This window comes from Poromitra crassiceps (assembly GCF_964638095.1).
Source record: "Poromitra crassiceps genome assembly, chromosome: 1".
In the NCBI taxonomy this organism is placed as follows: domain Eukaryota; kingdom Metazoa; phylum Chordata; class Actinopteri; order Beryciformes; family Melamphaidae; genus Poromitra; species Poromitra crassiceps.
Window position 1 is genome coordinate 98,497,090 of NC_139623.1, and position 23,986 is coordinate 98,521,075.

Below are 23,986 nucleotides of genomic sequence, written 5' to 3' on the forward strand. Positions count from 1 at the left end.
ACATGCCCGAACCACCTCAACTGGCTCCTTTGAGTCCTTCCCTAGGGTGATCATGCTTCTCACCCTAAGGGAGATGCCAGCCACCCTCCTGAGGAAGCCCATTTCGGCCGATTAATCAGTTTGACATAATAATTTTGCATAATATAATGCTATAAATTACATTACATTTACATGCATGTGATTTAACAGAGCTTTTATCCAGAGCAACTGCCAGAGTGCAGAATAATGTTGACTTCCTAGAACGTCTGCATCATGTCTAACTAAGGAGTATGATGACCACAATGTGCAGACAGCAGATTTAACAAATATTTCTGTGCCCCTGGGACATTGATCTATGCAGTAACACTGTTCATGTGCCACTGTTAAATAGAGTCATATGCCCACCTTAGTGAGGAGCACTGTTAGGTGTCTCTTCATTATAACAATAGCACCCTCTCTCTGAACTGTCATCCATCTTCCCTCCGTCCCTCCCTCCATCTGTCTTTCTCCCTCTCTCTGCAGCTACTATGGCCTGACAGTGTGGTTCCCGGACATGATCAAGTACCTGCAGAAGCAGGAGTACGCCTCACGCACCAAGGTCTTCATCAAGGAGAAGGTAGAACATGTCACCTTTAACTTTACCCTGGAGAACCAGGTCCACCGCCAGGGAGAGTACTTCAACGACAAGTGAGTGGCTGCTTCCCCTCGTTAGTGTCGCCATGGCAAATGATGGTGGATTGCTTAATTGTTTTTTAATTGGGCTGCATGTGTGCTGGTCAAGTTCCAGTGTTAATCCTGGAAAGCGTGTACGGTTTTAATCATTGACTGTATGGACGTAGCCTACCATTGTTTTTTTACCCCCGTGTTGGGTGATTGACAGAGTGACTGGGGCATGTGAGATGTCAAACAGAAATAATGTATTTACAAAATGTAAATACGTTGTGGTAGACCTCAAGCAAAATATATGAAACTAGAAGGGCACTCGGAGAGTGCAGACCCCGGCCAAGGCCAGGCCATAGTCCAGTCTGCTGTGATCTGCAAATTTTGTGAGTCGGATCGGATCCGGTTCTTCCTTGGCCCATGCTAGACCCTTCCACCAGGTTTCATGAATCCGAAAACATAACCTCCTTGGTGGAGGTAATAAAAATATATGAAAATATGAATGAAGCCTCAGCAAATATTTTGGTTCAGTGCTTTTTTTAACGAATGAAGAAAATCAAAGCCAAACTTGCTGAACTTCCTTTTTGACCTCGCCTATTCAAACTGAAGTCTGAATCTGGTATGAATTCTTAAAATCTAAATAATATTATGGTATTGAATATCTGATCGCCTAATAGCTTCTGCTCTGATGTTGAAAAGTGTTTCTAAAGACTTTTCCCTCTGTTTCTCTCTCTCTGTTTCTCTTCCCCCTTTTCTCCATCACCCTCTACCTGTCTTCTGCACTCGTTCTATTCTCCCTGTCTTCTGCAGGTTTATGAACCTGAGGATGAAGTCCATGGTGTTTGAGGACTCATTGTTTGAGGAGTGCTATTTTGAAGACATCACCTCCAGCAACACCTTCTTCAAGAACTGCACCTTCATCGCCACCCTCTTCTACAACACAGGTTGGCCACTTACACGCACGCACACACGCACGCACACGTGCACACACACACACACACACACACACACACACACACACACACACACACACACACACACACACACAGTCACAGCCAAGCCAAGCATATGCGTGCACATATGCATATGCTTCTCTCTCTCTCTAAACTTTCTCTTTGCTCCTTCTTCTACTTTCTCTCTCTCCCTCTCTGTAACTCTGTCTCTCTCTCTCTTTCTTTTGCTTCTTTGCTTCTTCTAAGAAAATCAACTCTGCAAAAATGGTTTGCACTCATCAAAATGGCTCAATCACTTTGTCTTTTTCCCTCGACACCAAATATAGCATTGCAGAGCGACGTCTCCTAGCAACCGAGCACAAAGTCCTCCATTACTTCAGCCTTAATTGCATAGTTGTCTCTCATTTCAAACTGCACGATTGATTTTGTCTGTGTGGCAAAACAACAGAAAGATGTTGCATTTATGCAGCTGATGAGCAAAGATAACAGATGTATTAACACGCTCCAGGGTGTGTGCTGATGTCGTTTTTATCTTTGTTCTTTGACTTTGAAGAAAAAGGTTGTTATCAGCTATAGATTCTGCAGCTGTGTCCACACACGCGTGCGCGCACGCACACACACACACACACACACACACACACACACACACACACACACAAACACACGCACACACACACACACAAACACACACACACACACACACACACACACACACACACACACACACGCACACCTTATCCGTGCTGTACAAGAGATATATCAGCCATCCACCCTCTGGCTTTGTTAGCTGTTTGCAGTCTTAAGGCCAGTCAAGCAATCACTCACTATCAGAGAAGGGCAGGAGTTCCTGATTAGAATGGGAATTAGAAACATGTTTGCATATTATTATGGGCTTCAGACTCAGAACTTAAGGCTGTATGATAGTTGCCATAGTGCACCATATCACATTGAAGCATGATGGGAACAAACCCAGGTGGAATGTGAGGCAACATGGAAGTCTGTATGTAAGTAAACTTAGACTGAGACAGGTTTAAAGTTACTGTTCTTTTGCATTTGTGGTGTATTTGCTGATGTGTTATTCCAGCAAGATTGCAGTCATTGAGATTATAGTATTCCCCTTTTATTGAACTTGAGAGCAACCTGGCAGATTATATTGAGCTATAAAGCTGCATTAATAGGCAATATTTTGATGGAATAATTCACCTGTCTCATCAGCCTAAATCACAAAGGTCTTCATTAGAGAAGAACGGCCCATCCCCTTATTTGCCAGATTTGGCCAAGTGAAATTCTGATGTCAGAATCAAAACTTGCAAAATACAAAACTGTCTCTTAAACAGCAGTTAGCGGCGCTCCGTCCAGACTGATCTGGATTCACAAACATTCAGGGCTCTATCTTCCCAAAAGCGCTAATTTAGCGTTTGCGCTCGTTTAACGCCGTGCGCAATGCAAATTGTGGGCGGACACAAGCGCATGCCTGTGATAATTGTACTGGGCATTGGCTGCCACAAGCCAAAGCAGGCGTTTCAGCGCTAAAATGTGGTGATAGATGGCATTATGCTATCGTCAGCAATTACTTTGCGCTAAGAGCTTTGAAAAGGACCTCTTACACGCAAATACCTCTCTGCGCTGGGTTGCGCACCATAATCTCCATGCAGCGCAGCGCAGTGCAAGTAAAATCCCTTTTGGATATGTCATTACGCACAGCCTTGCCATGCCAGGACATCAAATGATGCTGCTAAAATTGGGTATTAGCAGATAATTCAGTGAGGCAATCAACTATAACTCACTGAGAAACTTTTATCACATCGCAAAGAGGGAAATTAATTGAGAAAACTTGTTGGACAATGGACATAGGCTATTTACCATCATAACCCGGAGGGTCGTTGGCACCACAGACGATCTGTCAATAAGCTCTCTCTGTCCTGGCACGAGTGAGTACACTCTATTACGCATGGAGATAATTACAGCAAACAGCCATTGCGAGACGGGAATCTGATTGGTTTTGATTGACGTAATGCCCAGCATTGCCTGGCCACACCTGTGAATAATTCTGGTAGTTAAGACCGCCCAGATCCAGTTTGCGCAGGCATTGTGGGGCGCAGATGATTTTGGCACGGCTCTAATTTGCGCTTGCGACACGTGGCGTGAAGCCGTGAACGTTTGCGCACCCCGCCGAGAATTGCATCCCCAACATATTTCGGGGCTGTTTTAACTTAGAAATTAGGGACGTCACGTCTACCAGACAATTATATCACTTTTAAACAGTTACATTTCTGTATAAATCATTACAAGTATGCTCCCGTGAGGTGGGGATGCTTTTTTTTGCTGCTGGGTGGGGGAGCGAAACTCGGCAGAACACCTGGCAGACGGCGCAAGGCGGAATGCTATCTTCCGTGCCTTAAGGCACGCACAAACAGGTGCGCAAGTGCTATTAGGGGATAGCGCCTGTCGGAAGATAGGGCCCTCAATCTCTTACTCTCTGGTCTCTTTGGTTAGCCCAGTTAAAACCATCCTGATAACGTGACATCACATCCTGTTTCACTCTATAGCCGTTTTCACACATGCGTACAGGAAAATTACCTGTAAATCAATATCGGCCATTTCCCGGAATTTCCCTTCACACCTGAGCGCTCGCATGTGTGAATATAGTCGTCAAATAGCCTGTATGTTGGGGGGCGGGGCGACACTGCGGAGCGGGCGGGGGGCGGAGGAGAGTGGCCTGGGGTCATGACGTATAAAGTCACTTCAAAGAGTTGAATTGGCACCCAGTTGAAAACAGAGTCCAACAGCTGAAACTTGTCATGGTTTATAAAATATTACATGACCGTTGCCCCAATTACTTCAACAAGTACTTCCAATATGTCCGGGACATCCATAGCCGGAACACAAGAGCCAGTGTAGCAGATCTGAAATTGCCCAATTTGAAAAGCAAAGTAGGAAGAAGCAGGGACCATGATGGAAATAAGTGTACACACTTTTCATGTTATCCCTTGGATATACTGTAAATGTCTGCATTATCCAAAATAAAATTCATTCATTCATTCATTCATAAACTGTGCTGCAAGGCAGTCAGAAAAAACAAACAAACATGGAGCCGGCGTCCACTCTTTTGATAATATTGCTGACGCGCTTTTTCCTCAAACATAGACAGCGACGCAGACAAATTAAGGCGAAGATGGAAAGGGATATACGTGCGAACAGAAACAGATTCATGTTCGCAGTCTTCTTCGCTAAACATCGTGCAGAATATGAAGATAGACTAAACCGGGGACAGATTATGACAGTGTTAAGTACCTCTGCGCTGCTGCGTGAGACTAGAGCCGTCTGGAAGCGAGAGAGACCAGGAGGGAATTTATTTTGGGAAGATGGTCTGAACAATTTTGACGACGTGGAATGGAAGCGTCGTTTTCGCATGTCCCGGTGTACGTTCGACTACCTGCTGAGTCTGGTCCGACCCGCACTAACACGCAAGATCACCCGGTGGCGAAAACCACCACCTGAGACAACGCCCACTGATACAGGGAAATGACTGGACCCGTTTCACACTTGTGTCCCTTATCGCGGCATACCGCTCCTCTGACAACCTCGAAACTGGTGAAATGTCCGCGATGACGGGGGAACGCTTATACCGGAAAACAACTTTCACACATGAAGGCATTAGACCGCTTTCCAGTCATTTAGCGGTAAAAAGCGCATGTGTGAAAACGGCTTATGTATCAGTCTGGACTTCCAGCCGCTCACATCAATTTCAGTGGGCGGGAGTACTTACCTTGACAGACAACACCTTCAGCCAATTAGCATCGCCAGATCCAATCCAAATCCACTGGGAAGAAAAGTGAAAATGTCTTTTCTGCTGAGAAACTCTGCTGGTGCACACTCTTGTTCTTGTTTAATTGTTGTTATTGAGTCTATTTCTGCAATACAGTAACTGCACTTATAGCTGTGTTTACTCTACTAACTAACGTTAACTATTACTGAAAGCAAAAATATTTCACTCACTGAGCCTCCCCTCAAACTGTTTGAGCCCCCCTGGGGGGGCCCACCTCCCACTTTGGAATCCTCTGAACTGGGGGGTTATAGTGTTCAGGCTAAAATCAGACTAGAGTAGAGTAGCACAGGGCAGACTAGGCTGTAGATTAGCTAGATTCCTTGTGTGCTAGACTAGTTAGTTCTCCCTCCCCACCTCCTCCCTTTCCCGCTCTCTCCTCCCCCACATTCCCCGTTCCCTCCCCACCTCTTCCCTTTCCCTGCTCTCTCCTCCCCTACATCCCCACCACTCTCCCTCCCCTGTTCCCTCCCCACCCCCTCCATTTCCCTGCTCTCTCCTCCCCCACATTTCCCTCCCCCTTTCTCCCTTTCTTTCTGTCTCTCTCTATCATATGATTGGTATGTTGTTATTATTACTACTGTAATTGTTATTGTTGTGTCAGCTAGATTTAGCTAGACATTCTCTGTGAGAGACTCTGAGACATGCTTGTGAATTAGGGCTATACAAATAAACTTGACTTACGGTAACTTGACTTGACTTAACATTACTGCTTGTTGTTTCAGGAGACGCCATTACTGTTTTGCCAGCGGCTTACCTGATTGGCCGGTTACGTTGTTAACCCATTGACTTTGTTATTTCTATAAATCGCTGGGCACAGCCGAGCGTCCAGACTGATCTGTAGAACAAAACAGAATGTGCATTCACATGATCAGGATGGTTTTATCAGGCTACTCTTTGGTTTCCTTTGGTCTAAAAGCATTGCGTGCTGTTTGCACTTTTATGATTTCTTGGTATTGACGTTGCAAATGTCTTAAAACACTTACTGCTTGTTGCCTGAGCCACTAATGTATGTATGTGAAATCGCCTAGTGTGGCTTTAATAGCAGCCCAGTCATTACTCTCTAGTAAGAGAGAGAGAGAGAGAGAAAACACCAATCCACTGAGCTCAGTGCAATTAGCATCTTTTCTCTCCATCCTGTCAACACTCTGAGGCACCCATCCACTCAACCTCAAGTTCCACTAATCAATCCATTTTCCTGTTTTTGTCCACCTCCCTCATCTCATCTCTTTCTCTCCCTCTCCCTGTCTCTCTCTCTCTCTCTCTCCCTCCCTCTCTCTCCCCAGATCTCTTTAAGTACAGGTTGATCAACAGCCGGCTCATCAACAGCACCTTCCTGCACAACAAGGAGGGCTGCCTGCTGAGTGACGTCAGCGATGACAATAATGCCTACATGGTCTACTTTGTCAGCTTCCTGGGCACATTGGCCGTGTTGCCCGGCAACATAGTCTCCGCGTTGCTCATGGACAAGATCGGACGGCTGAGGATGCTAGGTAAGGCCAAAAGAAGGACATTATTTAGTGCCATGTTGATTGAGAGAAAATGAGGGTAATTCTGACTATTTACAGGAAAGTTTGCACATTGGGGTCCTTTGAGTTGAGCGGCAACCAGGAGGTTCAAATGAAGAGGTTTGTGACCACACAGTTTGCCACTTCTAATATGAGACCAGCTGGGAAAACCTGGATGGGGAAAGTAAATGAGAAATCGTAGTTGTGGACATGGGACTCAGTTTGACCACTGTGATCAGTGTTTTTCCCCCTGCACAATGCTTGTTTGATGTCATATACTGCAACATGAGTGGTAATTGACATAAAGAAACAGTGACATACTGTAGCTAACAACAAACATGCAGATGAATGAAAATTCAACCTCCTCTGTCATCAGCAAGCTCTAGAAACTACCAACATATAGAAGCCAGAATAAAAAGAAATTGAACTATGCCAGCTGCTGCTGCCTGATTCAGAGGGTGGCATTAAAACATGTCAAAGAACTGTGCTGCTAGAACACACAAATCCAATCTGGTCAGTTGTACATTTCACAACAAGTGAACAACAGTGAGCCTAAAATATGAGATTCAACTAACAAATCAGATTTTACTCCAGTGTGAATGCTTAAAAGTTCTTAGGCATTTAACCCTCAGTTGCGCCAATGGACCTATGAGCTATGACAGTATATGACATATCGTGGGCGTCATAGGTCTGAATGACTTGAATTCATTGATTGTTTCATTTAGGTGGCAATAAATAATTCGCCCAGATCACCCTGCTGGGAACATGTACGCTACATGTTTCTGGGTGGACTCTAGCATCCGGTGTAATTTTATTATAATTCTAAATACTTTCTGGGATAACTTTGCAGAGTTCTAGAGGATTTGCCTCCGTCCCTCATATCTCTCTCTTTGTCCACACCTCTCTTCCAACCCCCTCTCCAGCGGGCTCCAGTGTGATATCTTGCATCAGCTGTTTCTTCCTGTCCTTCGGTAACAGCGAGTCAGCCATGATCGCTCTGCTCTGCCTGTTCGGGGGCATCAGCATCGCCTCTTGGAACGCCCTGGATGTGCTGACCGTTGAGCTCTATCCATCTGACAAGAGGTAGGCATTTTAGACACCCGGATCTCTGTGACACCGGGAGGCGGGGTCAGCAGGGTTGGATACGTGTGACATCAGAGGCGGTGGCTCATGATGATTGGCTGGCTCGGGGGGATGGACCAAACGGTACTATCTGTGTGTTTGTGATGTGAAGCATGGAGCTGTCTTGATGCCACCGCATGGCTGGAACAGTATGTGCTCTAATACCCTGTCTTGAATAACAATGTGTGTTGTGTGTTGAACCCTGTTTTGATAGGTTGATTGAAATGAAGTATGATACAAAATATAGCATTTATAAAATAATTCAAGAGTCTTATGAAAGCAGGAATATAGCCTACATATTTTGTGCTGCACCTCTGCATCCATCAGGAGAGACGCTTTTGAGAGATTTGATTATGTAGCTCCACCTTGTGGCCATATAGAGTCCCTACATTCTCCACTTTGGGTAACTTGTGAAAATTAAGAAGGCTCTCTGAGACCATCCTGTAGCGCTGTGATTTAATCTCAAACATTATATTTTAGCTTTTACATACCTCCATTTTCTAAAAAGATCATCTTTGCACAATTGTGTATGTGCCAAGTGGAGAAGGACAAAGTAAAAATCTGCAGACTTCCACACTTACAAGTTTATTCAATAGGCTATAGAGATTCATGGCTGTTGCTAATGATCCCTTTTGATTGTTAATTAACCTGTTGATTGCCATAGCCTGTCACCTGGATAGTTTTTCATTAGGTGATGATTAGGTGATGATTGGGCCATCCTAATAAGAGTACCGCAGGAATGAGCCCCGTAGGGGGGTAAGGCAATGAGATTTTAGTATGGGGATTTTGGTTAAATGCATGAAATAAGGTCTGGGGTTAACAAAAGTTTATGAAACAGTGAAGTTTGTGTTCAGCAGGATAATCTTCACAAACGAGGAGCACTTTTATGACTTTTGAAGCGTAAATGCGTTTTTAATGCGATTTTCAGAAAAAGTAAAAAAAAAATATATATATATTATCCTCATTTGTAAAGATTATCTTGCTGATCACAAAGTTCGCTGTTTCATAAACTTTTGTTAACCACAGATCTTATTTCATACATTTAACCGAAATCCCCATACAAAAATCCCATTCACTTTTCCACCTACGAACCAGCATGGTGGCGATTTCTGGGTAGGCCTACAAAAATATGTCATCCCTGCGGTACTCGATTCCTGATCTTTTGCAAACTTGGGTACATGTGTACATGTACCCCTAGGGGTATGTGGAGGTACTACAGGAGGTACTTGAGAGAAAGGGGAAAATGGAAAAATGTAAGAATAAATCATGATAAATCATGAGAATAAATGGAACGTTAAAATAAATCTGCTCAGGAGGCACTAATTACAACTCTTTCACTCCATTTGTTATTTTGTAATGTTATATTCTTCAAAAGGTGGGTTATCATTCATTGCATCATAGGTAAATGGTAAATGGACTGCATTTATATAGCGCTTTTATCCGAAGCGCTTTACAATGTGCCTACATTCACCTATTCACACACCTGCTGCACAGCCATCGGGAGCAATTTGGGGTTCAGTGTCTTGCTCAAGGACACTTTGACATGTGGACTGGAGGAGCCGGGGATCGAACCACCAACCTTCCGATTGGTGGACGACCTGCTCTACCTCGTGAGCCACAGCTGCCCCCATTCATCTGTTATAGTTTTCTCTTGCAATTTCTGGCTCTGCTGTAACATTTATTCAGATACCTGATGAAGGCCACTTGACCAAAATGTTGTGTCCTGAAATAAAATCCCTTGTGAGTGAAGACAGTGTGTGGGTAGTCTCACATCCTACGTTTTACGTCAGCACGCTTCCAGCACCGGATCTGGGTCTGAATCACAAGTCAGCATTTCTGGGTTTTGCCATCAGACATCCTGTGGCGAAATCTGATTGGCTGGGCTGTTACGGAAGTCCGGCTATCCGTACGTGGTTAGTCAATTCATATGTCTGTCACACATTTTGAAAAAAAATCCTCAAAAGGGAGCACACATACCTGAAAAAGGCATCTTCTTGGACAAAAAAATCTGTAACAATCAATCTGCATACAAGCAAAGCACCCTTCCAGGACTACAAAATCAATGATAGATTGTTCCATTGTAATGATTTTCTCTTTTTTTCCTCTTTCCAACTTGTTACACAAAGAATTGACTCTGTTCTCTCTCTCACCGCCCTCTCTCTCTCTCATCAGAACCACGGCGTTCGGCTTCCTCAACGCTCTCTGCAAGCTGGCGGCGGTGTTGGGCATCAGCATCTTCACGTCCTTCGTTGGCATCACCAAGGCCGTGCCCATCATGTTCGCCTCGGGGGCGCTGGCGGCCGGCAGTTTCGTGGCCCTCAAACTACCAGAGACGCGGGGCCAGGTGCTGCAATAGTGTGGCGCCGACACCAGGGGGCGGAAGAGTTAGCCACACTGTGAACAAGCAGCTCAAGAGCCCTCCAGATCCTGCCCTCTAACCCCATAACACAGATATAGAGTCAAAGTTTGTTCACAGAAGTGCGGCACTGGTCCGCTAAAGCTGTAAATATTGTGGGTTGTCTGATGTTTGGAATTAGCAATTGTTTAATTGATACACCTTCATGCTATCAGGATGAGTGGAGTTTGTTAAACACCTGAGAATGCCTGAATACGCCTTGAGACAAATTATCAATGTTTGCTCAAATTTGGTGCCATTTGAGGCAGACTTGATGTGTTCAATGAGTGTGTGTTGTTTCAGCCCCTGGAATACAGTAGCAACATAAAATTAAATCTAGATGCAGTTCCCCCAATATGAGTACATAATACTCCTGGGGTTGGAGATCAGGAGATGGGGGGGCTCTTGATAATGAGCCATGCTAATAGACTCATAGAAATGACCACTAGCCATTCGCTTCAGAGTTCTCTATAGTCACCTCCACTCATCTGAGCAATTCAGCTCACCTCTCAAGTCTTCAGTACATTGCCATTGTTGGACACAAATCAAAAATGCCACATGTTCCACCTTGATTTGAAGCATTTTTGAGTTTACTGGGTAAAACCAAGACTCCACTCTCTTGGCTTTCTCTGTTAACCGAGACCTGTCCTGATACTTCATCTCCTGAGGTCTTGTGTTGGTGTACAGACTAACTGCCATTTTATAGATTATAGAATAGAACATTCCAGGTTTGCTTTCATTATTGTTTAAATGTGACAAAGTGATCAGCACTTTTCCCTTTAAACCATTGTTTCTGGTCGCCTCTATACAGTCATGAGATCATTCAAATCAATCGATGTTTAAGTCTCCCTTGACAGACAATGTTGAGATTTTGTGCTGTTTGCCATCTCATCGCAAAGATGAAACCGTAACATGATTTGTTCACACCAAATTTTACATTTTAAAGCACAGCCATTCGCCAGAGTGAATGTCTAACATTTTCTTGACTTGACGAAAATGTTCAGAAACTCACACTGTTCAATCAACTTTTTTGAATCATATATCCCTTTGTAAGAAATGCCTTTTTAGTACCCGTCCTCCCAGACTTATAGTATGTTTTTCTCTTTTAAAATGTGTTTTGGAGAGTGTTATGCATGTCACAAAGTATGTATGTAAATGTATGAAAATTGAGAGTACAACATGTAAACAGCATTTTGAGGTTTTGCATTTCCCTATCGGTTACTAAGCCATATTTTCGAATTTCTGACCCACAAAAGACAGCGTGCTGCCTTTATTCTGCTGTTGCTAGCAACAATACAGCAACTCTTAAAGCACACCCCACAAATATGAACATATTCCTACTAGCAATGTACGCGGCGTTGCCCGGGTTAAATAGGCACAAAGCAATACAACTGTGCCTTTTGTTTGGCCAGAAATGATGGTGGGGTTCAGGTGGTTTCCAGGATTTTACAACATGCCCATGACCTTCCCCAGATCATAACACAACACCATGCAAATATGCAGCCCAATCTGTCCTGGGGTGTGGGCGTAAGGTGGCTTCCAGGATTTTCCTGGCGGTTCCAGGACTTGATGACTTGATCATGACCTTCCCCGGATCATAACCCACCACCATGCTAATTTTCAGCCCAAACCGACCTGGGAAGGTGGTTTCCAAGACCTTCCAGGTGGTTCCAGGACTTGACAACATGCCCATGCCCTTCCCCGGATCATAACACAACGCCATCCAAATTTTCAGCCCAATCCGACCTGTGGTGTGGGTGTGAGGTGGTTTCCAGGACTTTCCAGGTGGTTCCAGGACTTGATGACCTGCCCATGACCTTCCCCGGATCATAACACAATGGCATGCAAATTTTCAGCCCAATCCGACCTGGGGTGTGGGCATGAGATGGTTTCCAGGTGGTTTCCAGGTGGTTCCAGGACTTGATGACCTGCTCATGACCTTCCCAAGATCACGAGACAACGCCATGCACATTTTTTGCCCAATCCGACCTGGGGTGTGGGCGTGCATAAAAGATACACAGACAACTTCAACATTATTATATAGATTATTATTATTATACATACATGTGTGTAAGAAAAACAAACTAATAAAAGGGGGGAAATCCTCTTCTATTCCACAAAAGAGAGAAAACTAACAATGTACTGACATCAATTTCACATTTTTACTTTTCATGGTTTTAGTCGAGGCACAAATTGTGTAAGAGATGACAGATGAACTTTAACATTTTTGTGTAAATTGAATGTTTATATTGATCTGAGTGTGCTTCTTAGTCATTTGGCACAGGCTATTCGAATTTGTTTCTGGATGTTGGGTAGCTGTCTCATTTTGACGACTGACACGGTTACTGCTTTATTGAGCCGATGATCAGGAAAGTCTGAAAGATTAGAGCTCCACTTCAACATTCAAATGTTTATGGAAAACATTACACCCAAAATAGAAATAGCTGGATACTGTTGAGTTGTTCTATTTGATAGTTTTCCTTATTTGTGGTGTTTATTTCCTTGGGGCATAGCACACCCCGACCAGTGAGGATTATTGCAGTTGAAGATTATTCTGCTAATGAACATATGAATTTGGGGTGAATTGGGCATGCATAAGTGTGGCCATATGTTTACTTTAGATCCATTATACAAATGTAGCTAGATATAAACAATATGACACATGAGATCCACGGTAGAGAACACTGCCAAGGGCTGATTATTATGTGTGTTATCGAAAATTATTGCCACATTCCCCAAACGTAGACAATTAGCCAAGAGTAATATGTTCACGATTGCATGGTAACAAATGAACAAACAAACAAACAAACAAAAAACAATCAACATCCATCTACAACATGTCAAAGATGACAGAAAAATAGAGGTTTTTGTCCAAACTGCCATTTTGTAGGATAGCAGCCATATCTATTATGTTATGAATAGACAGAGCCACTGCACTAAATGTACACACTGCTGCTGTACATGCACAATGATGAATGCCTTGTGTTCTTCATCCAGTGTTCTTCAAGACGCATCCTGAAGCAGTCTTAGAGGTTTGAGGAACAAGGTGTAATGTTTAGCAAGAGTAGACCAAAAGCCACCAAATGCGCAGATTGTGAACACACATGCAGTTGTGAACATAGGAGCTTCCGTCCAACCCAGATGCCCCGCCCCTCGCATCTCACCCCCTCTGTCACACAGCAATCTCACTACTATAAAGTACTATAGAAATAGAGCGTGCGCGCTCATTTTCAGTAGCGGTATTTCCAGCACACAGCTCGCATGCTCTGCGTACTCGCCCGCTCAACTGGTAGCGCTCATCTGTACCGTGCCTCGCTGGTTCGCCCTTGAGGTCTCGCACATGCTCACACTGGGCCGTGCGGCACCCCTCACCTTATTATAGTAGTGAGATAAGGTGAAGGGTGGCATGGCAGCGAGCACGCAAAGCATGCGAGGCCGGGCGAGCATGCGCAGCAGGCTGTGCGAGGCCGGGCGAGCATGCGCAGCAGGCTGTGCGAGGCACACTAGAAATGAGCGTGCGGCTCGATTTCTAGTCTAACTCCAAACCCTACATCTTACATAACCTATTTCCTATGAGTGTGCCATGAGTACCATCTCTCATTAATTATTGCCAAATATTTTGTATGGCCTAAGTTTACACATTACACCATCAAATCTCTGTTATAGATATGAATATATGTAAATAAAATTAACTATAATGTAACTAATATGATAGCTCCCTGTGCCCTTTAACCCCTCGGAAATATAATGCAGTCAGTTTCTGTGAATTGACTTTGGAAGCACATGGCCGGCAAGTCACACAGCAAATTTGCCCTGATTTCCTCTCAAAAGCACATAAATAAACAAAGAGAAATGTACAAATATGAAATGAAAGCCTCAGCAGTACAGCATGTTCCTAATCTGTCACTCCATGTCCTTTCTCTGTACATCGTCCTGTATCACCCATGAAATTATAAACAACGATGTCAAGATAATTGTTGTATAGTTGGACATGGAATGCTGTGAAAATGCTAAGCTAACTGTCTAATCTCAGTGACTCAGTTCAGGCTCTGTCCAAGTCAAGATTGTCTCTCGTAGATACATATCTTAGCTTCTGTTACAGGGTTTTTGTAATAATTAACTTGTTGCGTGAGCAACAGTCAATCGTGAGTGCAAAAAGTTAACAAAGCAATAAGTGTTTGGGTATTTGTCTCTTTTTCTCTCCCTTATAGCTATTGGGAGTTGGAGCACATTATATACTGGCCTTGTCCACCAAAATGCTGATTGTTGGCTTAATGAAACAGGACTGAACAGCTGACATTCATTGTGTTCTACCTAAAAAACAACCCTAGGTCTTGAGGCTTTTGTCAATAAGATTGCATTGTCATTAATTAATTAAACGTAACAAAGAATTTATCACATTTGTCATCGTACTGTGCTGTAGAAACTGTAGTTGTTTGTAAGTAGCTTATAGAAACTGTTTGTGGAACCATATAAAAAGTTATAAAAAAAAGAAGTGTAAATGAACAATACTGTATGTTGTCAGATTTTTGTGTATTTTGTAAATGAGAATGGAATATAAGTAAATACATCAATGTTAAATACCGGTTATGAAGCATAGTTAGGCTAAATGTTACATCAGTTCTGTTTTAAGGTGTGTGAGAATTTTTCTTATATTTTCCTTGATTTTTTTTTTTGGATGGGGTTTGCACTGTGTTGTGCAACTGACCCTTTAGAACTGCAATGGATAACAAAGAACCATGAAGAATAAACAAGTGTCAAAAGTATGAAAATAAGTGCATGTCTGTCATTTATTTAATTATCAGAATTTTAAAAAAATAGTTTTGAAGCAAGATTGTCCAGGTGGAGTAAAGATGTCAAGTACCACCAAGAACTACAATGGCAAAAAAAACAACTACACAACCCAACTGGTGTGCGAGCACTTCCGGTGGATGGTGCGTTGTCTCTGGTTGTGCGTAACGTACGTCATCGCGAGCAGCTCCAGCCGGGGCCAGTACAGAGCACGCCCATAGGCGAATCCCTCTTTCCAAAGACCACCTCAAACAAACAGTCCAAAGCGCTCCTTCCCAAACAAGAAAATGTTGCATAATAAAGAAATAAAATATTGCATAAGCTATTCACAAAGCGATCTAGATGGATAAATAGCACTACAGGTGAGAGGAAAATGTAGCCTATGTTTGATCTGTTCCTTTTTTTAAGATGGGCCTGCTGAAGTGGACGTAGGAATAGTAGGCGTGCTCTGTACTTAGGGGGCGTACTCTGTAGGGCGTGCTCGTGTAGGCAGTAGCCTCCGGCCGGAGCTCGACCCTTCTCGACAGTTCAGTATTAATATACAGTCTATGGTTCAGTCCCAATTGTGTGAAGGTGAGTAAATTTTTAAAACGTTAGCTTTACAAATTATTATTCAGGTGTAGGCTACTATTAAACATGAACGGGTCTGTTATTCAGTATAGAACTGCACGACGTGAAGACTCCGTTGCAGACATTTCTGCAGTAAACAGGCTGAGTATTGTCAACAGGGAAGCTAAAGGCTAATGCTAACTAGAGAATCTGCTAGCTAAACCTTAGCTAGGAAGCTTTAGTAAAACTAGTGACACAGTTCGTTGTCACTTGCCTTTCCGAAGCCGACACTCACCCACCATGGACATCCAGTGTGGTGAATTGGCTGCACACAAAATAAATACAACTACAATACTAAAATACAAAAGCTATTTACAGCTGAGCAAGAAAAGGAGCGATGCCTGAAAAGATTGTCTTGTGTTACTATATAGGTCAATTAAAACACATTTTTTTTTATATATTTTATTTTCAGTTTTTTCAGTTTTGTGTTAATATTGACAATGTGAGACAAAAGAAAAAAGAAAGATAAGAAGAAGAAGAAAAAAACAAACAAACGTGGAAATTAAACAACAATAGCAACAACAAGATCAATCAAAACAAAATAAAAGAGGAGGCTACCAGACTCTGGAGCCAGGCTATCATGAAAATACACACATGGCCTCACACCATGGATGGTAACTTTATGTGACCAAGTCCCAGAGCCATAGGCGATGAGCGAAGGGAATGTAATGGGGCTAACTGGAGCTCAGACCTTTACTGCTTTGAATTATGAGTTGTTTTCACTTGGAACAAGATGGCTGTTCTTGTCTTGTACTATATTGTATGTATTGGATAAAATAAACACTTATTTCAAAATCTTGTAAGATACTTTATGCTAGCCTACATTAACCAAACATAGGTATGTTAAAGAGCATGGTGCAGGTCAGACACCACTTTGCATTAATATGTGGGACTTTTATTTAGCAATTAGGATTCTCTTTTGTTTTTTGTTTTCCCCCACACTTAGCTGATTCTAGACTGGTTTTTGTGAAGCATCTGGCACGTGCACATAAAAACCCTCTAATCTAGCAATAACACCTGTGACCATTTTAATAAACAATAACTGTTCCCTCGGATCACTACCTCCGTACGCCCAGCATCTGTCCGTCCTTCGAGAGGCGGCTCGCTGCAGTACACCCCCTCCACTCTGCAGCTAAATTGCCTCCCTCTGGAGCTGAAACTTCTCTCCTCCTGAGCTCCGCGAGTGCCACTTGCGTCCGTCTCTGACGATAAAGTTATCTGCCTGAGTCGATCATTCTGCAGGCGGGCCGCGGGTTACATCAGCTGAGCTGGTCGCTCCACTGTGCTCTCCAAAATTATATTTCCAAATAGGCCTTGTTTTTTTTACCGGTTGCATATTGGGGTCAACTAGTTATATTGGGGTCAACTAGATTTAGATTTAGATTTTATTGATTTTGCACTGTAAAGACAATACATGCCAAGTGTATTTCACCTGGAGGGGAAATTAATAAAATACAATACATATCAGTGCTTGGAGAGGTAAGAAACCCTGGAAGGGCTTATCGAGAACCTCACCAAGTAGAATATATATATATATATATATATATTTTTCTAAAAAATATATATATTATAACCAACTAGTTACGTTTGACTACTGATGAAAAAAGTGAACAGCGAGCACCCTCCAAAAAATGTATAAATAACTTTGGTGCAAGGGACATATAATATCAAGTCACAGCAGAAAATGCCAGCACACAAAAAAGTCCTTTCAAAGGTTTAATACCTGTAGTCTGGGTAGGGCAGCAGCACAGCAACAAACAGTGTCGGCGCGTAGGCCTTCTAAGGGGCCATATTATGCATTTCTTAATTTTGTATCATATATATGCTGTTACAATCTTGGATGGTCATATTAAACATGGGCTAAGCTTCAAATAAATAGGTGAAAGTGTTTAAATGTTACCTCCATGAACCCCCCCTCGCCCCACGAAATCTCGTGTACGAGATGGTACGGGATTTGTGCAAACATCGACTTGCACTCAAGGATGAACTGATTAGATTTTACTGGTCAAAGGTCAAGGTCACTGTGACCTCACGAATGCCATTCCCAAGTTTGTTAAAGCGATATCTCAAGAACGGCTTGATGGAATTTCTGCCAATTTGGCTCAAACGTGGACTTGGGCACAAGGATGAACGGATAACATTTTGGTGATCAAAGGTCAAGGTCACTGTAACCTCTCCAACGCCATTTTCAAGCTTGTTAACGCCATATCTCAGGAATGCCTTGATTCAAGATTCAAGATTCAAATTGTCACTCCGTGGTACAAGTATCACGTGTGAAATTCTTGTGCTGTGGACTCCGTTTACAACATAGTACAAATATAACAGGACATGTTGACGGAACTTGACGGAATTTCATCAAATTTGCCTCAAACATTAACTTGGCCTCAAGGATGAACTGATTACATTTTGGTGGTCAAACTTCAAGGTCACTGTGACCTCACAAACGCCATTCCTAAGTTCGTTAACGCAATATCTCAAGAACGGCTTGATAGAATTTCTTCTGATTTGGCTCAAACATCGACTTGGACGCAAGGATGAACTGATTGCATTTTTGGTTATCAAAGGTCAAAGGTCAAGGTCACTGACCTCTCGAATGCCATTTTCAAGCTTGTTAACGCGATATCTCAGGAATATCTTGATGGAATTTCTTCGAATTTGCCTGAAACGTCCACTTGGACTCAAGGATGAACTGATTACATTTTGGTGGTCAAAGTTCAAGGTCACTGTGACCTCACACACCCAATTTCCAAGCTCTGTAACGCAACATCTCAGGAGCGCCTTGACGGAATTTCTTCCAATTTGCCTCAAATGGTGATTTGGACTCAAGAATGAACTAATGGCGGAGGCATAAGTCCGCGTTGCGGTCGTTCTATTTTGAACTATGAATGATGCAATAAGCTATTCTAGTGGAGGCCAACAATAAAATAATAATACATTATATTAGCAAAATATGGGCCCTTTAAAAACTTCATAAAGTGCCATATTAACCATTGATAGAGAGCCCAAACTAAACAGAAAGTACAAGAAAACTCGGCTCCACCACCAAAGGCAACTGACTCAGTCTTCTTTTTCCCGTCAATGCCGAAATGCCTTCTGGGCAGTGTTATATTATCGTACCAGAGGGTCAAAATGCTATTGGTTTTGGTGGTAAATTACAAACACGATAATTATCGTACGTCTGCCAACGCTGATTCTGGGTGTTTTTGGCATGCTGTAGCCTACACATGACTGTGACTGTATATTATTATTATTACAGTAAGTACAGTAGCCCGAGTGACATTACAGGTGTTATCTGCCCAGATGGTAGATGGCTTTTTTTTTTGCATGTGCTATAATGCCACCTTTTTCTCCATATTTCTGCCCTGGGGGCATGTTTTAATTTTGTTTTTGTTTTTTGGGGGTATTTTCATAACAGTCTTAACTATAAATTAATTTTTTTTAACCTGCACCACGCTCTTTAAGTTCTGTTACCAACACAAAAAGTTCACCACACTTGGAGGGGGAAATTTCTCAATGGTGTGGATGACATCACATCACAATGGAGTGGATGACGTCACTTGACTGACGTCGCATATCTGGCGGCAGCTAATGCGAATTCGCGCTTGTTTTTTTAGCCCTAGTGTATTCCCTCACCACTTTATGCGAGGGATGCACGATATATCAGCAATCTTATCGGTATCGGTCCGATGTTAGTAATTTTTTTAAATATTGACATCGGTCCGATGTTGCAATGTTAACACATTCACTGCCAGCCTTTTTTTTTTTACTGTAGGTAGGTTCTGCCAGAGGGTTTTTTTGAGGATTCTGGCTCATCTTTCAAGACCCGAGGATTCTTTTCTGCTAAGATTTTGTGAACACACAATATCTCAAAAGAACTAATAGAATGTGTGCTTTCTCTGTCTAAAAGAGTTAGTTTGTAGAGTTAGTAGTTATGTAAGCATTAGCAGTTGAATACAGCATGGTTTCAGCGTCTGGAAATTTATTCTGAGATAAACGGCTTTTTGTGAAATTCGATAGAACAGTCACTTTAACCATTCATTTTTGGCATCAGTAAGACGTCAGACATCTAAACAATAGTTTTGAACAGTAATTTCCTCCATAACAGCAGGAAACCCCCCTCTGCTTCCAACTCCTCCCTCCGTGGGCGTTCTCCTCCGCAGCGTTTGTCACAAGCGAGTGTTCTGCTGCTGCTGCTGCTGCTGCGAGTTTGAGCAGCCTCCCTCCCTGGCAGCGAGTGTGGATAGGGCTCACTTGTTTCTTGGGTTTGAGAGCTTTGATGAAGCTTTGTGCGATTCTAGGCTTTATGCTGCGTGTTTCAAAGTGTTTTCCACCCAGTCTATTTTTGGAATCCCCCACTGCCAGCTCCCAGCGCGATAATGCGCGATGAAAGCGTTTTCGCCAATCCATTTTACAGTAGAGAATGGTTTCCTCGCGCGTTACCCTACAGTTTTGGCTCTGCGTTTCCTAGTGTGGAGAGCACTGTCGCCACTTAGTGGGTCCGTGGAATGGGTTGTACACGTTCGCTGACTCCAATATTTTTATAGGAGACGTGGGGAGCGTTGATCCACGTCCCACCGTCAAAAAAAAAAAAAAAAAATTTAAGCCGAGATAACTCGTCCTTGGCAGTGAACCGTCGGATTCTGTAAGCCGAGATAACTCGTCAATGGCAGTGAGCGTGTTAATATCGGTTATCGGTATCGGCCAAAATGTTCACATTAAAAGGAAACAATGCGGTAAATCTATAATTTATGGGGTTTCCAAATGGAAATAAAGAAATACTTTTTCAAATTCATAGTGATTATATATGTTTTTCAGTATGTACAAAATTAGATTATCATCATAGACATGTGTTTTTATACAGATCATATCGACATCGGTAAATATCGGTTATCGGCCATAACAGCAATGTTAATATCGGTTATCGGTATCGGCCAAAATTTTCGTATCGGTGCATCCCTACTTTATGCACTATGAGTTGTCGCTTGAAAAGCTAACTTAAACAAATGAATGTTTTTTTTGCTTTGTCAGCCAGCTAATGAGCCCCTTCTTTTTATTTGTTTAACAGTTTTTTTTGCCACTGTATTAGTCTTAATTCATAATTTTTATGTTTTTACTATTACTAGTGCAGTGGCCGTTCACTCACTCTATTGTGTGTTGGACTTTTGTGTATAGGGCTGTGTCAAGTGTGTTTGTGACATCACTGACTGATGACATCACAATTGCTCTGAGATTATTGAATATTTCTCAAAATTTGTTTCACAGCACATCACTCAGACTTTCCTGTCAGTAGTGTCCTGCCACAACGTCTGATGCTGCCCAGTGTTGTGCGCTGTGCTCGGCCCATCTCCACCACTCTTGCCTTCAGCCGGCCTCTGGCCCACTTCAGACCGCACATGGATCTGGACCGCAGCCGGCCCGTTGAGAGTGCTATCAGAACCAAACTGACCGATTCACTCAAGCCAGAACACTTGGAGGTCCACAATGAAAGCCACATGCATGCCGTGCCCCCCGGCTCCGAATCTCACTTCCGGGTCCTGGTTGTCAGCCCGCAGTTCGAGGGCCTCTCGTTGATAAAGCGCCACCGCCTGATCAACGAGGCTTTGCGTGAGGAGTTGAGTACCTGTGTGCATGCACTCAGGGATAGCGGAACGCATCTGAACTTGGGGGGGCCGGGGGGCATGTCGGGGGGGCGTGTCCCCCCGTCGGGGGGGCGTGCCCCCCCCCCCCCCCCACACACACACACACTTCTGTGAACCACCATCATTGATTATTATTATTATCATCATATAAAGATTTTGGTTGTTTGAAGCCAGATTCATATAGGAATATCTCATTTTAAATTAACATTAGGATTAGATGGTTGTGATGTCAGTATTCAGTCTTAACAATCATATATTTGCTCCTTTTCTCACTCACTCCTATGTCACCACCTGCTCTCACTGCAGGGTTTGAGATTCAACTTTTTTTTATCACCAGCCAATATGGCTGCTAGATTTTAAAGTTACGAGCCAATTAATTTCAACTAGCCAAAATGTTTTTCTTGAAATAAACCAGAATATGAGGGCGACTGGGTTTTACAGCAGGGCTATTCAACTAAATTGTTCAGGGGGCCACATTGTCAGAAACCTAAGGGACCGGGGGCCGGACCGTTCCCCGAGCCAGTACACTTGACACAATGCACCACCATATTTTTGCAGCCGCGCTGGAACTATTATTAAGTAGGGGGTGCTGTAAGGAATGGAATCTCGGCAGCGCCGAAGAAAATTTTATGTTTTTTGGACTTTTATCCATATTTAGAAGAATATTTAATTTTAAATTAACATTAGGATTATACTGTTGTGATGTCATTATTCAGTATCTTCTCCTTTTCTATTATTAGTATTAATATTAAATACTGAGTATCTCATGAAAAACTATTAATATTGCATCTTTTGTGTTTAGCTCCGTCTCACACCAGAACCAAATTACAGAGGGGGCCTGCCCCTAGCTTGGGGGGGCCAAGGGGGGTCCGGGGGGATTCTCCCCCGGAAGAAGATTTTGTACATTTTAAAGTAAAATTCGTCAAACTGGTGCATTTGAGAGCAAAAGGAAGAGGCTAAATCTATGAGGAACTACACACATCTCTAATGTGTTGTGACTTTACAAATAGGCCTAAACAATTAATATTAAATGTATTTACACATTGTGCACAAATTGCATTCATTGTGACAAATTTACAATAGTTAATTAATATCCAGCCAGAATCATTGCAAATGGAGGTTCAAAGTAACAGTTAGCAATAGCATTCAGTTAATCAATGCCTAATGACAGCCAGATTCCGTTTTAAACTTTAAAACAGAAAAACGGAAAAACGTTTTTAGCACACACACAAAAAAAAAAAAAAAAAAATGAATGGGGGGGCCAATTTAGGGAATGGGGGGGCCCGGCCCGGTCAGGCCCCCCTCCAACGCCGGGCCTGTCTCACAGCATTGTAACATTGTAGTGCAGCAAGAAAGGAAAACTACTGTAAACATTTGAACCACATTTCTTGTTTAGAACCTATAGCTAGCAACATCGCCATCTCCTGAAAAACATTAATATTGCACCTTTCTTGTGGCTACATCACAGCATCTACTGAAAAACATTTATAGTGGATCTGACTTGTTTAGTTCACTTTAGATTCACATCACATCTGAAAAACAACCAGTCGAGTGTAATAAGTAAATGAGGTTTAATTGTAAAAAAAAAAAAAAAAATCTAAAAAAAATCTAAAAAAAAAAAAAAAAAAAAGTTTTTTTTTTTTTTTTTTTTTTTTTTTGGGAACTGAAAAGTACCCGGGCCGCGGCCCGGGTGGCCCGGGCGGTTCCGCGATCCCTGCATGCACTGGCTATCCAGGCAAAGACTCCCCAGCAGTGGGGGAGCAACCCCACCTTGGCCAAGAGTCCAGCCTGCATGGGAGGCTCCAGGGGAGATCACACAGTGGAGGAGAAACTGAAGGCTGGGCGAGAGTGAGTTGTTGGACTGGTAATTGAGGAAACAATGAAAGTCCACTGGCTAATGTGATATTACTTCATATGGCTCCTACTTAGCCAGTCAAAGAGATAGGTTGATTCAGTGAAGCTCATTAACTTTATGACGACTGTCAATGTTATTTCTGGCCAAGGTGACTTGGAAGTGTGTGTGTGTGTGTGATCTTTTTGTCTAATGTCAACATGGCAGGGCAAAAGTGAGAGTGAAACGTCATCTTGATCATTCTTTGAGGTGAATGAAAATACAGTTTTCTTGATCATTTGTAAATAAATGTCTGACATTCATGTTTTAAAGTTTAATTCATCTTATTTAAGATTCACAATAATTTTAATAGTATGCAGCGCAGCGGTCACAGCGATAGACCCTTCTCACGGGGGCCATTTTGTGTCGAAAAGGCAGGGTAAACACCGGTGCAAGCAAAACACTAATTATTCAAATTTGTTTATTGAGTTTTTCATTTCAAACATACTACATATAAACAGAGACATAAGAAAAAGCAAGACATGTAGCACCAAAATAGGACAGAACATAATAATACAAGAGACACAGACACCCAAGACTCAAAAATAATAATAATGAAAATAAATAAATGCTACAAACAATTACAATACACTTTGCAGGGGATACGCTAAGT

The 23,986-nt window shown here is 42.6% G+C and overlaps 2 protein-coding genes across 2 annotated transcripts in view; both read left to right on the top strand.

Moving 5' to 3' along the window:
- The window catches only part of sv2a (synaptic vesicle glycoprotein 2A), a gene marked incomplete at both ends in the record, with an annotated part of 49,973 nt that extends 39,569 nt beyond the window's left edge, over positions 1 to 10,404 (top strand). Inside the window, 5 exons of the mRNA XM_083649495.1 lie at positions 502 to 666; positions 1,450 to 1,583; positions 6,705 to 6,911; positions 7,850 to 8,009; positions 10,221 to 10,404. Of these exons, the coding sequence (XP_083505621.1) occupies positions 502 to 666; positions 1,450 to 1,583; positions 6,705 to 6,911; positions 7,850 to 8,009; positions 10,221 to 10,404 (850 nt within the window). The remainder of the gene's footprint in view (positions 1 to 501; positions 667 to 1,449; positions 1,584 to 6,704; positions 6,912 to 7,849; positions 8,010 to 10,220) is intronic.
- Positions 10,405 to 15,779: 5,375 nt separating this feature from the next.
- bola1 (bolA family member 1) lies at positions 15,780 to 23,625 on the top strand. The gene is made up of 3 exons (XM_083638280.1): positions 15,780 to 15,807; positions 21,106 to 21,467; positions 23,197 to 23,625. Exons 1-3 carry the CDS (start codon positions 15,783 to 15,785, stop codon positions 23,332 to 23,334), a joined length of 525 nt encoding a protein of 174 aa, XP_083494406.1. The 5' UTR covers positions 15,780 to 15,782; the 3' UTR covers positions 23,335 to 23,625.
- The last annotated feature ends 361 nt before the right edge of the window (positions 23,626 to 23,986 follow it).